The sequence below is a fragment of the Mustela nivalis genome (assembly GCF_964662115.1).
Source record: "Mustela nivalis genome assembly, chromosome: 2".
NCBI lineage: Eukaryota > Metazoa > Chordata > Mammalia > Carnivora > Mustelidae > Mustela > Mustela nivalis.
In genome coordinates, this window is record NC_139021.1 from 35,773,433 (window position 1) to 35,791,185 (window position 17,753).

A 17,753-nucleotide genomic window follows, 5' to 3' on the forward strand; every position below is an offset into this window, starting at 1 on the left:
AGCTTTGTCTCAAACTTTAGTAGGGCCAAAAGAGAAAAGTACAAGCCAAGGATTGAGAACAGGACAAAGGAAAAAGAGGATTAATGGGAAAGGAGCAAGTAGGGAAGTCATAGGGAAACTTAAATTGGCATGTGGAGTGAAGATCCTAGAAAAAGGAAACCCCAGCTCTTGTGTGACAAGATATCTAATGTGGGTCTTGACACTGACAACGCTGGGCCAACAAGAAGTCACAGGTGATACTGGGAGCAACCATCAGTCTTAAAAGTGAGTGATTAAAGGTGCTTGAAAAATAAGAACATGATGAGAAATAGGGTTTTTTTTAGTTCACTAAAAGCCATAAGGTGCTAATATACCCTTTTAAACAGGTTACTATTTATGTCTAGTAATAGGTCTCTCAATAATAATGTATACAGTTAAATGTAAGATCAACCATCCTTCATTGATTTGATTACAATAGTAAATACTTTTTGTTATTTGTTGCTTGTTATTTGAGCTGCTTACAAATTAATGTGAAAAAATAGGAGGGAAAATTTTAAAAGGGGAAAAATTAGGAAATGTAATGATTCTCTGTCTTTTTAAAAATTTAAGTACATCCATGTAGTTAAGGAAATGTATGGCTACTTGTTAATTGCATCTTATACAAATTTATGGAAATTAAAGATGAAATCTAAGTTCTTAAAAGCGTGCTGTTGGAGAGCAGAGTTCAAAATCTGCTTTGTGATGTGAGGAGGGAAGAAAGGCAGGATCTTTTCAGTTGAGCAATTTCTTTATTTCTGGGTTCTTTAGGCTTTTTTGCTGAGTAGCTGCTTGAAAAAGATGATCTCAGAAAAGATGGTAAAGCTAGCTGCAGAGAATCCAGAAATGGTAAGTGCTCTTATCTGTGTATCTTTTTCACTTTAAGTTCCTACCATCAGCCAACATTAACCTACAGGGATGAATTCTGGTTCTCTGGGATAGAACCCAACCTCCCAGAAGTGAGCTCCTCTGCCTTCTCTAAAGAGCTCAGTCTTTAGAATTCAAGCCATTTTTTCAAGAGAAGTGTCCTTCCATTGCTCTCTATTCTTGTATCTCTGCTTTCCCCCAAATGGAAGATTCCAGATTTACCATAAAAACCACATCATAAAGTCAGGATCCAGAGGGGTCTTAAACACAGCAGCGATGAACTTAAATAAGCTCTACACTTCTATCTCTCGAAAGAACTCACAGTTTTTTGAAGCTTCCACTGTGCCAAATTAGAATGCCATTAGCAGTTGAAGGAAGCCATAGAGAAAAAGAACTTCTTAAGGCCATAAATTGTTCTCAGTGTAAAATTAAACTTTGCTTTTCTAGTCTGTATCTCTTCAATAAAGGCCTGGTTTCTTATTGAGAGGGCTGTGGCAGACTGTAAAAAGAGACACTGAGATTTTAAACTTTTCGACTTGTCTTGTTACCATCATGATATAAGCATATCCTGAATAAGACAGTACAATTGGAATTTTAAAAATGATTCAAATACTCATACTTTAGTATTACTGATACTAATACTTTATTAATACCAATACAAATACAAATGCTTTTTTAAAATACTAATGCCTGGTTGACATGTATAAACTTTTTTTTTTTTTAGCAGAATGTTATACTGATCCTTAAAAATGCAACAGAAACAGAAACATTTGGAAATGTTCCCTAATGTTTTCATTTAAATTGAATCCTTTATAAAGAGGATGGGTGACATCTTTTGTTAAACACTGCTTTTTACTAGACTTTGAGTCTAGTAAGGACTAGAGAAAATAGTTGCATTTTATCCTTATTTCTCTTTCTTCTAGAACTGAAAATATTTTCCTAGGGAAAATAAAATTTACTGCCCCTTGGTATTCAAACAATTCAAAGTGTACCATAGAGTAGCAAATCAAGCAATGAAAGAATCATGGATGGTCTTTTTTAAAGAGTCATAAAATCTAACCTCTGAGGCAGGATGGACCCCCTTAGGCTTCCATTATTATATATAAAAAAAGAAGAAGAAAAAGTTGTTAACTGAAGTAGCCCCATTAAAGAGAGAAGTACTCTCAAATGTGGCTGAATAAAATGTAAGCTACTTGATGCAGGAAATACTTGTACAATGAGTAGCTAAAGCATTTGCTGAATAATAGAAGGTAGTGACCTATTTAAAGTTAAAAAAAAAAAAAAACACTAACCACATTCTTTAGATTTGCACACAAATTGAAACCTATCCTTTCCTGTGGCAGATAGTGAAATCAGCATGTCAGTCAGCATTGCATGGCTTAATCCAAATAATCACAAGTTTTAGTTCCACAAGCTCCTTTTCTACCCCCTTTCTTGTTTTGGTTCTTGGAAAGAAAAGTTAAGACCCTTCCTCTGGAAAATCGGGTTTTTGAGGCACCTGGGTAGCTCAGTCAGTTAAGCATCTAACTCTTGATTTCAGCTCAGGTCATGATCTCGAGGTCCTGGGATCAAGCCCTGTGTCATGTTGGGCTCTGCACTCAGCAGCAGTTGGTGGGGGTGGATCTGCTTGAGATTCTCTCCCTCTGACCCTCCCCCCTGCTCACTCTCACTCCCTCTCTCTCTTATTCTAAAATAAGAAAAAAAAAAAAATTCTTAATTTAAAAAAAAAAAAAGAAAATTGGGTTTTCAAGGGGATATTATAGGGATAGTCCATATTTCAACCTGAAATTTCATCTACAAACCCCTGGGTAGAATGAGACCCTGGAAAGTGAAAATTGCAGACAGATCAGTTCTTTGAACGTATACTGGGTTCTGGGTTTCCTCACAAAGCACAGTTGACCAGAACAAGTCATTTTGTGGAACTTTAAGTAGCCATATAAATGTGTGACTGTGACATCCACTCATTTTCTAGGTAAACAGAAAATCTGAACTGACATGTATCACTTATTAAAGGCTTGTATGGACTAGGATCCAGATCCTATTTTGCAAGATAGAATAGATTCCAAGATTTTGAAAATCAGGAAGAATCTGGAGAGGGGGGAGAGAAATTGAGGAAACTATAACCAAATGAACCCCATAAATCAGATAGTTCCTAGAAGCAGATTAAATAGTACTATTTTATCCTAGTAAGAAGGAAGGCTTTAAAAGAAGAAATTTAGTGCTAACTTAATTAACTTAGCTATACGCATTGCTTTCAATGATAAGACTTGAACCCTTCTGAAGAGATCATTAAAATTTGAAGTCAAGGGGCACCTGGGTGGCTCAGTGGGTTAAGCCGCTGCCTTCGGCTCAGGTCATGATCTCAGGGTGCTGGAATCGAGTCCCGCATCAGGCTCTCTGCTCAGCAGGGAGCCTGCTTCCCTCTGTCTCTCTCTGCCTGCCACTCCATCTACTTGTGATTTCTCTCTGTCAAATAAATAAATAAATAAATAAAAGATTTGAAGTCAAATGCACTAAAAAAAATGTGAACATACAACAATATTATGTTATATTCTTTTTTTTTTTTTTTTAAAGATTTTATTTATTTATTTGACAGAGAGAAATCACAAGTAGGCAGAGAGGCAGGCAGAGAGAGAGAGAGAGGAGGAAGCAGGCTCCCTGCTGAGCAGAGAGCCCGATGCGGGACTCGATCCCAGGACCCTGAGATCATGACCTGAGCCGAAGGCAGCGGCTTAACCGCTGAGCCACCCAGGCGCCCTGTTATATTCTTTTAAAGGCAGTATTAACTGCAAACCAGAAGGGGAAAAATTGTAACATTCTTTTTAGAGCTGTGCTCCTATGCAAAAACCTACAATCAATAAATTTTGTTATTATTTGCTCCTTTTAACTAAAACAGAATTTTAAGAAATATTTTATGTGAAAATAAAGTGTATTTGTTACCAGTAGGTTTAGCTATATATAATGAAGAGCAAAACAAGACAGAAGAAGTGTCCTAGGTAAAATAAAAGTCTATATCTTTCTCATCTAAAAGAAACCCAGAAGTAGGCAGTCTAGAGCTGGAACAGTGACTCCATGATGTCATTAGAGACCTTTAGTGTGTGGCTTTACCTCATGTTTGAATATGGCTGCTGGAGCTCCAGTCATTACATCCACACCCTAGGCAGTAGTATAAATGGAAAGTAGGAATGGCTCATCTCTCTTCTTTGAGGAGGGGTCCCTGAAATCCCACAGATTTCAACTTACAGTTCATTGGTCAGGAGTTAGTCACACCACAGGCCTATATCTACCTGCAAGGGAGTCTGGTAACTGTAGTCTTTTACAGGTTATGTTGTCTCTCCAGATTAATTTGGGTGGCATTACTAAGAAAGAAGGGCAGAATGGAAAATAGGATGGGCTACCAGCAATCTCTGCCATTGAAAGAAATTTAAAGGACATTAAGAAAAGGAAGCAGATATATTTTAAGCAATAGATGTGTTCCTAATGAGTTTCTGAAAGTGTATCATTATTATCTTGTATATTGAACCATAATCTGAATATATGCAAGAGATAGGAACTTATTCCTATGGTGACTAATTTTCTGAATTGAAAAACAACTTAGATTTTTTATTAATCCATACCTAGTTTGTTTTATTAGTTTGTATATTTTTTCCTTAGGTTTACTAAAAAGTGATTCTGAATCTCTAAATTGGTTTTCTGGGAATGTCAGACTTTGAAGAGTTGGTGCTATCTAGAAAACAGAAAGTACAGGTACATCACAACCCACTTGAGAATGGTGTGAGCATAGCAGGTAGACAGAATTTTAGAGAGCCAGGTGGAAATTACCCTGTGAGAGTAAGTAGTTATTAAAAGAAACTACCCGTTGATGAAGAAGCGTATACAGGAATACGGCGTTATGAAAAAAGGATTTGTTCGCTTCCTCCCCCCAACTTTATTCCCCCTAGTATATAAAATATTTAAAGCTCTTATTTGAGTAAGTCAAGGAAACAGGTATCAGAAATAGCTTAACATCCATAGTGGGTTCTGTTTTATTTATTTCAACATAGGGAGGGGAGGAAGGGGAAGGAGAATAGGAGAGAGAAACATTCTGAGCTGTTTACGCCAACATCTGTATTTCATTGCACAAGGCTACTTACCAGTGATAACGTAATATTGTAAACAGTAACAATAATACTATAACAAAACGTGTAAGACTACAGAGCATTAATTTCTCATTTACCAAGACTTAATAACTGATTTTTTAAAAAGATTTTATTTATTTATTTGATAGAAAGCCCGTGAGTGGGGAAAGGGGCAGAGGCAGAGGGAGAGGGAAAGGGCGTGAATCTCAAGTAACCTTTGCAGTAAGCGCTGAGATCATGACCTGAGCCGAAACCAAGAGTCAGGCCCTTAACGGACTGAGTCACCCAGGCATCCCTAGTAACTGATTTTTTTTTTTTAATTATTAAGCTGGTCTTCAAATACATGAACATCCCTATTAATACTAACCTAAAGGAAGTCCTTTGCATCCTTCAAAGCAATCTATTTTATAATGATATTAACTGTAGTTCAAAGGCAACGCTCTTTTGTGGTGTCATGTTACTTATCCCAGTTATTTTGAAATGTTCTTCCTCCTTATATTCTTATGAAGAATAAGCATTAATAAACAATTCACACCTTGTTCATTTTTTTTTTCCTCACACGTCATTCTTGCATTTACAAACGCCTACATTTACCAGGCAGTGGTTGAAAAGTCAAGGACTTTATGTGTTGGAGAAGAGAGGTGGTAGCGTGATACGGTAAAACCCGTATCTTAACACTAGTCGCTGAGAGAGTGTTGTTTTCCTCGAAGAAGCATCTAGGAGTTCCTTCTCCTGAGCCCTGCCCAGGTCACGTTTCCTGGCTGTGCCAGGCCCTGCTTGCCTTTCCCAGTTCCCGGTGCACTCTCCTCCACCCCACTCTGTGCTCTGGAGACACATCTCTGTGTGTTGCCATCTTGCTCTCGGGCCTCCTACTGGGGTCACCCATGGGAAAACCCAGCCACAGTGGATGGAGTGTGGAAGAAAAGTGAGATTGTGGGATTTATTTCTTCAGTTCTGTCGCTGCCGGGTCTCTGTGGTCGGCACAGCCTTCTGCTGAGGGCCAGGCTCCTGGAGGTGGCCTCTCCTCCCCACAGCTCTGGCTCCCCTCATTCCAGTACCAGCTGCTACCCCTGCCCCTTCCGGCCTAGGAGTGGAAAACATTACCCTCCAGCCCCTCACAGCGAGCCCCTAGGGGCTCCAACATCCCTTCGCTGATTCATTTAATCCTGTCCGCACCTCCATGAAGTAGTTCCTTTTTTAAAACAAAACTGCTCCTCAGGAGTGTGCCATCTGTTTTCTGCCGGGACCCTGACTGTTATATTAAGTTTACCTCATGTACGGGAGGTATATTCAAGTGTCTTGAACTTCCATTTGATCTTCACTTGATTCATGGTGCCTTTTGATTAATCAAAGCCCCCATTTGGCTTTGATTCAGCGTATGGATCTGAGCTCTGGGGATTATTTCAGGATTTAGGAGTTCATTTTGTGTGAAGTCCTCTTGGAAGCTGTGTTAAATCACAAAATCTATAGGCAACCACCGGTGTTAAACGCGAACCTTCACTTCACTTTCAGGGGCTCCATTTCTGCCACGTTTGTATATTTGCAAATGAAGGGGGGTTGTGTGGATGGGAAGCAGGTGTGCCTGCTGACAGGCAGTCTTGGAGACCATTAAGAGGATTATTGTAGAAGGGGAAACGTGCTAGTTAAATAGATTATTTGTGTGCTTGCTTCTCCAGGCTGTGCTGACTGACATTTTACTAATCTATTTAGCAGATTGAAGTTCCAGAACAAGGCAACCGTAAAAAACACCGCGTTCAACAAAGCCAGGTCTGTGAGTAAAATGATATAATTGAGACATTATAATTTTGATAAATCTGTCCTTTTCCCCCTTTAAGTAACCAAAGTCATTCATTCTACTTTTAAGAACAAGCCAGAATTTTCTCCCCCAGAAGCTCTTTCACGTAGGATTGTGCCAATGGGAGGACTACCACAGAAGGATAGTATTTTTTTTTTTTTTTTTTACTGTAGTACCCAGCAGGACCGGGAGACCAACTCTCCTGAATTTTTACATAGAAAATTTCCAAGAACATAGAATTCTTTAGTGATTTTCTCCTACACTCCATGCAATTTTTTTTTAAATCCTCTTTCTGGTTCACACTTTCCTTTCATGAATTCTCTGCAATGTACTCTGTAGAAAACAGCCTTTAAGTTTATTAAATACTGTTTGGAGCATTTAGGTCTGTTGGGTAGATAACAATAACAGTAAATATCAAAGTGGAAAGCATAGTAGGCACTCAGTGCCAGGCACTGTTCTAAGCATGTTTATGTGGATCACGACATTTATTCTCACCAAAGTCCTATAAATCATTGGGGGAAACAGGCACAGAGAGGTTAGGTGACTTGCCCAGATTGCACAGTAATCAATGGGGGGAAGAAGCAAGATGGTCTGTCTCCAGAGCTGTGCCCTTAACTAACTCTTCCTTTCTACGTTCAAATCCTAGTGTATGTAAGTGAAATAAAGGTGACCTCCAAGTAGCATTTGAATGGGATTTATTATCGATCCACTCCTGTTACACAGTCTGCTTGCTGTGTATATAAATGCACTAAGTATATAAGGACAGTACTTATGAAAATAGAAGGTCCTCTCTTGAGTGACTAAGCTCAGTAAAAAGAAAAAAATTTTAAACACAGACTAAATGCAAAGTTTCCTCTCTTTCATAATACCAGCTTTTCTGGCTGCTTAGATCAGAGATAGAGGGTAAGAACTCCACCATGGACTGGTGGATATGTCCTCAAACAGATCAAAAACTAAATGTTTAAGGGACTCCTGAGGTGCTTATTAAAATGTAAATTCCTGGGCCCCACTCCAAAAGAGTGATTTAGCAGATCAGCATTTATAGCAAGCACCCTAATGGGGAACACTGCACCGAGGTTCGATTTCTTTACCTGTAAAGTGTAGGTAGTAATCACTCCGTCACTCCCATTCATCAGCAGCATAGTGATTAGCACAGAGCTGTGGTTCTCAACCTTGGCTACGTGCTGGAATCACTTGGGGAGCTCTAAAAACAAATCATGGCTGGGGCCCACCCTCAAAGACTCTGACTTAATTGGTCTAGGGGCCTGGCAACAGAATTTTTAAAAGCTCCTCAGGGCATCTAATATACAGCCAGGATTGAAACTATTATCCTGGAACAGTGGTTCTCAAAGTTTGGTCCCCAGAGCAATACCATCAGCATACCTTGGGAACTTACTAGAAATTTAAATTCTAGTTTTGGACCCCAAACCTACTTCATCAGAAACCCCAGGGATGGAGGCTAGTAATCTGTGTTTAGCAAGCCCTCCAGATGAGTCAGATGCATGTCAAATTTTGAGAGTCCCTGTTCTAGAACAATAGATAACACATAGCACAACTATGATCAACATTGAAACTAATTCAGATGTCCTCTCAGATGAATAGCAATGCTAAAATAGGCCAGCCTCCCTTATGCTCTAAGCAGGGCCAGCATGTCAAAAGTTGTCCAAGTGTATTGAATCCCAACTTATTTAGCAAATCTTTATATAGAGCTTATCCTGAGCCAAGCACTGTTCTAATTGCATTCCACATATAACTCATTTAATCCCCATAACAACCCAGCTATTATTATTATCCTTGGTTTATAGCCAAAGGAACTGAAAACACAGAAAGGTTAAGTAACTTGCTCAAGGTCACACAGCAAGTAAATTACAGAGCCAGTATCAGAACTGAAGCAGTATTTATTTGTTGTTTAACCAGTAAAGTTTGTTTATTTCTTTAAACACTTTGCCATGGGGCCTCTCTATCGAAACAAATCCCTCAAAGAAAAAAAACTTTTTTTTAGCTTATCTGGCCATTAAGGAACATTTGTTTCACCAGTGACAAAGCCATGACCTTGTCTTTGAGGTTTCATAAATATTGAAGGCCAATTCTTCACTCACTGAGGGTTTATAGCAACTATAACCACTTTTAATGTTTTAAAATATAAAACTTGTTAGAAATTTGTATTTGTGTGGGGTGTGCATAAAGATTTGACATAGAGTTAAAAATGGAAAGTTGCATAGCTTTAAGGGGGTGAGACTGGGGCGGGGGAGGGTAAAAGGATGAGGGCAGCATCCAAATGTTACCTGGGGACATACTAGTGCCTGGAAAGGCCCTCTGAACAGGTCTACCTCAGCTACCAGCAGGAGGCACTCTTGGTCCTAACACAGACACCTACCCCAAGACAAAGCTTCTATGGGGAGAAAAAAAAAATACTTGAAATAACCATCTTTTAAATAAATGTAACCTTTCTGTTGCCTTTTTAATATTATTTTAACATTCTCGTGACTTTGTAATTATTATTGTTGTTATGGAAATTATTTCCTCACATACATTTCTGACCTGTTTATTTCACAACAGAAAGATGTTTCTCGTTTTCTACCAAGAAAAAGCAAGATTGAGATGGCCAATGTTGACTGTGCTTTTGGGACCATAGAGGAAGAAGACCTTTGATGAGAAACTCTCACATTTTTAAATGTCCTCTGGGCTGTCTCGACAATGAAAGAGCTTGGGGATTAAAAGTGGGCAGTCCACCAGCAGTGGAAGAAATGGAACCCCTTCCCATTTTCTCTTGCCATTAAGATGAAACAAGATGGGCTCGGGAGGGAGACAAACCATAAGAGACTCTTAATGTCACAAAACAAACTGAGGGTGGCGGGGGTGGGGGTAGAGAGAGGGTGGTGGGGTTATGGACACTGGGGAGGGTATGTGCTATGGTGAGTGCTGCGAAGTGTGTAAATCTGGCGATTCACAGACTGTACCCCTGGGGCTAATAGTACATTACATGTTTATTAAAAAATTAAAATATGTATATATAAATGCATTGCAAAAAATAAAAAAGATTGACCGTATTCACCAAGGGTACTTCAGAGCTCTGTGAATCTTAAGATTAAAAAGAAATATGAACCAAGTTATACACTTTGCTTTTAATGGCTCATAAATGACAAGTGGCAAATCCACATCAATTAGTATGAAGTTTGTTTGTTTGTTTTTTACTCTAACAGATGTTTACCTGGCTTGATGAGTCTTCTGTATGTTCTGATACTACATGAATGAAAAGCTTAGCATAAAACACTATAAATGTATTTGGGGTTAAGTTCTGAAGACATGACTCACCCCCTCCGGATAATGTGGCTCTAGGAAATGGAATCATTGAAAAAGAAATCTGGACTTCACTGATCCATCCATAGCACCGAGTAAGGAGGTGATAAAATACTAATTTCTTTCCTTACATAATCCTGAGCCTCCCAATAGGGACAGACCAAAAGTAACAGTCTGCCCATTTCTCTACTTCTCCACTGATGTAACTATACTTTATCTTTGAATATGAAATTCAGTTTAATAATCACATGCTATTTTGAATATTTTTTATTTTGGAAAGCAATGGGACCCTGCACTCAAATTCAGATACTCTGTAAGTTTCTTAGCTTTAAAACCATGGATATTTTTTTCACTAGATTTTTCCTTATCTAGTTTCAGTTTATCATGATAATGAATGAATGTAATTATATATGGAATTAAGACTGCAATAAGGGAGAGGGACAGAGGACTCTATGTAATATAATTAGATAAAGTGCAATATTCTAATGTTTTCTCACTGGATTGTGTAACTAATTATGTAATAAATGTGAAATATATTCTAGTGAATATAAAATTTACTGATGAAAATTCTGAGATGATCTTTCTGAAATATAGAATCTATTAAAGTCCTGTAATGTTTATATAGCAGTGCCTCTAGCCATAAATTCCAGTGCCATTAAGTTTTGTATTTATATTTTAGGCAGTAGTAGGAGGTTTTGCAGGGGAGAGGGTATAATAAACATCCCAAATCATCCATGGTGATGGTATTAATGGATTAGGATACATTTTCAGATTAAAGTAGAAGTTTATCTACTATTTTGCCAATTTAAGAATAGTTTGTCAATTTCTTTATTTATTTATTTATTTGATAGAGAAAGTGAGAGAGCACAAGCAGGCAAAGCAGGAGAGGGAGAAGCAGTCTCCCCACTGAGCAGGGAGCCCAGTGCGGGGCTTGATCCCAGCACCCTGGGATCATGACCTGAGCGGTAGGCAGACACTTAACAACTGAGCCACCCAGGCGCCCCATCAATTTCTTTTTAATTCCAAACCCTACACTGTGTAAGAGCCTACTAGAGAGAGTAGGAGTGCAAAAAGAACTTGTATTTGGGGGTGAGAAGGTACATATACTAGATTGAACTATACCTAATTGCTGTTTTGTAGGTCAAAAAGAGTTTTATGTTGTCAGTTTCATATGTTTCAACCTGATACCTGAGAGCTGATAATCCCAGACAACACATGGCTGGTGTCCAGTGTGTAGTGTGGACCTGTGTGTCGGAGGAAGTTGGGGATGGTCAGGAAGGCCCATGGGGAAGAGAGACTTTGAAGAAGGAGTACAGCCACAGGGAGGAGAGACACATGTGAAAGGGTAGGGTAGGCTTTAACAGGACAACGAGTGGGAAATGATGAGCAAAACCACACTGTGTGCTGGCAAAGTTTCAGGTTAGGGAGTAGTTAGGAGATAAAGCTAAAAGAGAAGAGGGATCAGTACCTATGCAGACACAAATGCAGCATTCCTTTCTTTTTTTTTTCTTTTTAAGATTTTATTTATTTATTTGACAGAGAGAGAGAGAGAGAGCTGGAGCGCAAGCAGCGGGGAGAGGGATGGGGGAAGGCGACCCCCACTGAACAGGGAGCCTGATATCCGATTGGATCCCAGGACCCTGAGATCATGACCTGAGCTGAAGGCAGACACTTAACTGACTGAGTCACCCAGGCGCCCCACAAATGTAGCATTCCTATAAAATGAGCAGAGTGGTTTATCCCTTATTTGAAGATGGCAAAAACAGAAGGATTGTATTTAATAGTTTTTTCCCAAGACATAGAGATCATCATCAATATCAGGAAATAAGAAGAAACAAGTACCTTCCATAGTATGTACCATGAATAATAAAGGAACTGGGGTGGTGGAAGACAAAACTCAAAATTTACTTTGTAAAATGACATATTCCTTAGCAGTTATGTGGGAGAAGAAAGAACCATTAGCCCCTTTGGGGATTACTGGGCCTGTTTTTATCTAGAAGGAGTTGCAGGCTTGAATTACTTCTGCATCAAAACACTTCATCAGTGGGTGAAAAGTCTAAACTCCGATTCCCAGAGTGGCCTTCCCTGCTGCAGGCTCCGAGAGAGGCCAGCAGTGGGCCCCCATCTGTCCTGAGGGTGATGACCTCACTCTTGTGTGGTGCTGCTGGGCGGAACCTTCCCAGCAGCCTAGCCCCTCAGCCCAGGACAAGACATGAGCCAGTGCATGAACATTGTTAAAGGTGGGCAGCTCCTGAAACCCATCAGGTAACTTCTGAGTGGTGTGGCAAGGCTTTGGAAATTACCAGCATATGCTATCGTCTATAGATTCTCTCCCTTATACCTTTGTGACTGGTCTCCAGTCAGCCAAATTTTCTCCTGATGCATCTGTTCTCACCAACATCACTTCTCCCTGCTTCTAGACGCATGCATTTGTTTCTGTGGCTGTTCATTCTCCTAAAATTACTGGCCTAAGCCCCTGGTTCACAGGCCAACCCCAAAGTGTGAAAAGTTCACAAAATAGAAGAAAAAAGGGCAGAGCTGATTCAATTGTGATTAGGCCCCCCAAGGGTCTGAGCCCCTGGGGGTTCTGGAGAGAATCATGTGAGGCTTTGTCTGGAGGGCCGACATGCTCACTTCCTAAAGCCAGGTCTCCATGTAGGTTCGTATGTGGTGAGACTGTGGCTTGCGCACATCCCCAGCTGGGCCCTTGGGAAGCAAACTTTATGCTACCTATGTAAGTGAGAAATTACCCAATGTTTACCCTCAAAGTGAATTTGAGAAGGGCTGAGTGACCCTAATTTGTGGAAAACCAAACAGGTTCCAAGTCTCAGTGGGAAAATAATGGCCAAAGTGATCGTACAATACAAAACAAAAGAAAACTCAGCATCAGAGTCAACTCTCCTTCTCCAGGTGCTTTTTTAGCCCCCCCCCCCCCTGCCGTGTGTGGACCAAGGCTCACCAAGAGGACTGCAGCCAGGGGCCCATGTGGACTCTGGACTGAGGGAGATGGGGTACGAGGTACTTTTCTCCTTCGTGAGGGTGGTCTCAATCCTGTCCTCAGGGATCCCAGAAAAATAGTTGGAAAAAGTTAGACATATTTTTCTGGCTCTTACACTCCAAAATAAAGCATGCTGAGTTAACCTAGAAAATGTATAGTGGGAGCACCTTGCCCAGTCGTTTGGGTGGCTCACTTGATTTCAGCTCAGGTCACCATCTCAGGGTCCTGGGATCAAGCCCCTCATTGGGTTTCCTGCTTAGTGGGGAATTGGTTTTAGGATTCTCTCTCCCTCTGTCTCTCTCCTCTAAAAAGTCAGAAAGAAAGAGAGAGAGAAAGAAAGAGAATGAAAGAATGAAAGAAAATGTATACCTAACACCAATAATCCCTTAGAAAATGGCTTTTTGAGGTGCCTGGGTGGCTCAGTGGGTTAAGCCTCTGCCTTCAGCTCCGGTCATGATCTTAGGGTCCTGGGATCGAGTCTGGCATCAGGCTCTCTGCTCGGTGTGGAGCCTTCTTCCTCTTCTCTCTCTGCTTGCCTCTCTGCCTATTGTGATCTCTCTGTCAAATAAATAAATAAAATCTTAAAAAAAAAAAAAAAAAGGCTTTTCAGGGATGCCTGCGTGGCTCAGTCCATTAAGCATCTGCCTTCAGCTCAGGTCATGATCCCTGGGTCCTGGGATCAAGTCCCACATCAGGCTCCTTGCTCAGTGGGGAGCCTGTTTCTCCCTCTGCCTGAAGCTCCCTCTGCTTGTGCTCATGCTCTCTCTCTCTAATAAATTCATTTAAAAAATTTTTAAAGGATGGCTTTTCGCCTTATCGTTGTATTCGACTCCCTCCACTTTATTGATGTATAATTGTACTTTGCTTATAAGTTACCTTATAATAGCTATTTGTTGTATTCTTAAGAAGTCATGTGTTGAACAGTTTTCCAGATAAGAAAAATTAGAGCTATGGGAAAAGTCCGTGGTGGGCTTGGCACTTCGTTCCAGCCGTGTAGCCTGTTTACTTTTCTGTGGGGCAAAGTCTTCAGCTCACCAGTTGGGCTTTGGTTGTGTAACATCTTGGAAGAAGTCGGACACTCCGTTGATTTAAAGGCATTGACCTTGGTGAGTTTGCACAGCTCCTGCACTAAATGTGGTTTTCATCCCGGAAATGTGGGAACACGGAGTTGGCTGTACTTCCTAATGGCTTTTCCATCTGTCCACAGGAGCCCTCATTGGACCGGCTCTGCGGTGCAGCCGTGGTCTGGGGTGGAGGCGCCTGGAGCGGCAGGCTGAAGCCGGGAGTATGAGCTGGCCTCTCTGCGCGCATGCGTGCTCTTCTTCTCACTGAAAACGAAGTCCCCACAGAATGTCTGGGGAGGTCCCCCTCTTTGTATCGCGTCTAGTGTACAGAGGAAGAGGGGATGGAAATCTACTGCATCTGGGTCCTCATCAAGGGAAGTTAGAATTTGATTTTCTGCAAAATGTTGAGTAAAACAAGTGAAATGACAGTGATGAAACATACATGTGGCAAAGTCAACCACTTGGAGACGGGTTGTATTCAAAACTCAACTGTAGCTATTTTGCCATTGCTGGAGGAGCTTTCCAGGGGCACCATTCCAGCAAGTGCACCTATTTATGTGCAAAGGGAAAGCGGTTCCACGTCCCAGGACTTGTATGGCACCGTGTTAAGGGAGAAAATAGGAAGACTGTATATCAGAGGTGGGGTTTTCTTTTTTTTTTCATATATTGACTGAATACATATCACAGTAGTTAAATCGAAGATTTCTTACAGGTGACTGGATTTATATCAATTATGTCGGTATTAGTTTCTCTTTTGCAATTAACTGTGGGTCGTTTGTGTCAAGATGTCTTTTTCCCTTGTTTTTCTTCTGTCATATCCTCTTTTCCCTTTTCATTTGTCAGAATTAAAACAAAAGTGATGTGTAGGCTGAGGGTGATAATGAAGATGGGCTGAGATCTTAGTGAAATCACTGTAGGAAAAAAAATCCTAAAACCTTCCTGCTCAAGTGTGATAAGGACTTGTTACCTGGGACTTGTTAAAAAATCCTGCTGGATGATGACAAAAACAAACACAAAAGACAACTAACTCCATTTCTTCTTTTAATGTGTCTCGTGAGCTTGGAAGATAGATATATAAAATACATTTTTGAGGTTTATAAAAGAAAATCATTTGAAAGTCTTTTCTGATTCTGTTTGCCTTAAAACAAATGCATAGGCTAAGAGTAATTCGCACTACTTATCCACTCCTCCCGCCCCCCTTTTTTCCCTATAAAAATGTCACACGTTTCCTTTCTTGCTGGTCAGAAGTTTTAAGTTCAAAAGATGTTAGTCCAGGTGTATTGGCAGAAAATAGTTGTCAGAGTAGAATAGCCTCGGGCTTTCTCCTGACTGGGGCATCACAGTTTCACAAAGGTGGAAATGAAAGCACCAACTCTGTATTTGGAGAGGAAGAGAGCAGAACCGAGGCAAGTTCTGATAAAGCTCATTCCCTAGAGTGTTTTCAGGACTGAGAAGGAGAGGAGCTTGGCTTCTGTTTGAATGATTGCCAGGAGTTTATTTTGAGACTAATATAAGAGTTAAGATCCCTCTAAGTCAAAAATGTCGGTTCAGTGTGAGCCCCCGGAGTGAGCTTAGCAGCGTTCCAGGGTTGAAGCGAACCCTTTAACAACACAGATTGTTGGAATGAGCTGCTCATTTTCTGGACCAAGCAGACATTCCAGAGCCCTCTGGGACCAGCATGAACCCTTCCCTAGCTTCTCCTCTCCCACACTGAACAAACCCTAAACTAACATGTTCTCTAAGGGGTGGGAATATTAGAAGGTTAGGAAGGAAATTTAGGGCCAGAAAGGAAAGGAGAAAAGACTAGATCTTTTGGTTTGGTTTCCTGTTGGTTTTCCTTGCCTACTTCTGAAAAAAAAAATTGATAAACCTACTGACTTCTGAGTTTCTAGTGCTTGTTTTGAAGTATAGAATAAATGAACAACATGCAGACCTCATCATTTCTTATGCAATAAGAATAATAAAATATAATTAAAATAAAATAAAAACTCTGAAGAGTTTTTATTGACTTTTTCAATGACATACTGTGTTGCTCTTTGGGACATAGTCTTTTAGGTTCCCCACATAATCCCTATATGCCAAGTAAGATATGGCTTCCACATTCCTAAGAGTTCCTATCTCATTACTCAATGACTGATACCTGCTGATCACAGGCATAACTTCTCACCAGTCGCTTTTAAAGGCTTTGCAAATCAATGCATTTGCTTACACCTTTGCAAAAGGTATTCCCTTGCTAATAATCAGTTCCTTAACTTTTGGAAGGGAAGCTTAATCAGGGCTAAGCGCTATATACTTTCCCATCACATACATAGTTAGTCTAATATATTCATCTGTGTGGTTCTGGCATGTGTGGATAAGAAAACAACAAATGGGTATTGCAGAGAAGGAGTCAAGTTCTTTTATTCTTTCCAGGGATCTAACCCTTATCTTAGTAACTCCAGAAATTCAAGATCTAAGATGTTTACTTTGCAATTAACAGAGGGAGAGAGATCGCTTTCTGAGGGTTTTGCTTGCATACTTAATTTCTAGTTATGGTTGGTTGCTAGAGGGACAGATTATCCCCTGAGGCTCCCAATTTTTTCCCAGTGTTGCAGATATAATAATGCTTGGCACACATGCAAACTTCATTTTTTTCCTGGTGGTTTAAATGTTTAAACTCTTGGGGAACCGAAATAAATCTAATTCTTGTGTAGATAAATATATGCAATTTATTTATTCGATGGTTAAGCCTTCAGAATCCCTAGTGTTAAAAACACCTGATTCTCCCTAGCCAGGAATGAGAGATGGGACGCCCATGGAAGCAACATTTTCAGGAACATGTCTCCCTCTGACGGTCATTTGTTAGTACTACAAAAACCAACCTGGAACAGGAGTAAAGCTCAAAAACAAGTAGAAATCCCTCTTCCTTTGAGGTATGGTGTTGTTTTGTTTTGTTTTGTTGTTTTAGGGAGGGAGAGGGAAAGAGAGAATCTTAAGCAGGCTTCACACCCAGCAAGGAGCTCAACACAGGGCTCAATCTTAACCATGAAATCATGACCTGAGCCAAAACAAGAGTGAGACACTTAAGCAACCAGGCACCTCACTATGATGAGTTTTTAAAGCACTTTCCCATTCCAACATATCTCTTTTCTACAGTGTAACAATTGGTTACACTGGGATGGTTGCTAGATCACTCTGAGTCCCTTCTGATAACTGTTCAATTATGTTTGGGAAAATCCTTTCTGCATTTCCTAAGACTGGATAGTAATATATAATCAGTCTAATCCTTTTTTCCCTATCCAGAAAAAATGACCTAAAAGAAAATCCTACCCCAAGCAAATCTTTTCTGTCATCCATTCACTCATTCACTCGCTCAGTTGTATCTGACACAGCAATTCTCAGCCCTGCACATTGGCTGCATATTGGGATTTCCTGAGCAGCTTTTAAAAATGTAGATGCCGGGACCGTACTTCAAAATAATTCTGACTTGGTTTTGACTAGACATAGTTGTTGATATTTTTAGGCTCCTGTGGTGACTACAATGTGCTACAAGGGCTGAGAACTACTAAGCTAATATTCTTGAGCACCTACTATGTGCCATTCGTTGTGGTAGTGCT

General features: G+C 40.3%; 1 protein-coding gene across 7 annotated transcripts in view; it reads left to right on the top strand.

The window, feature by feature from the left end:
* SNX31 (sorting nexin 31) overlaps positions 1 to 15,022 on the top strand; it is a 64,092-nt gene extending 49,070 nt beyond the window's left edge. For 4 of the 7 annotated variants that reach the window (XM_082722748.1, XM_082722752.1, XM_082722751.1 and 1 more), the window contains 5 exons: positions 787 to 864; positions 6,711 to 6,767; positions 9,355 to 10,198; positions 14,018 to 14,199; positions 14,301 to 15,022. In XM_082722748.1, the coding sequence (XP_082578874.1) occupies positions 787 to 864; positions 6,711 to 6,767; positions 9,355 to 9,447 (228 nt within the window). In that variant the 3' untranslated portion in view covers positions 9,448 to 10,198; positions 14,018 to 14,199; positions 14,301 to 15,022. Of the gene's footprint in view, positions 1 to 786; positions 865 to 6,710; positions 6,768 to 9,354; positions 10,663 to 14,017; positions 14,200 to 14,300 lie in introns of those variants that run through there. The other 3 variants (XM_082722750.1, XM_082722753.1, XM_082722749.1) reach the window with 2 other exon arrangements.
* Positions 15,023 to 17,753: the final 2,731 nt, after the last annotated feature.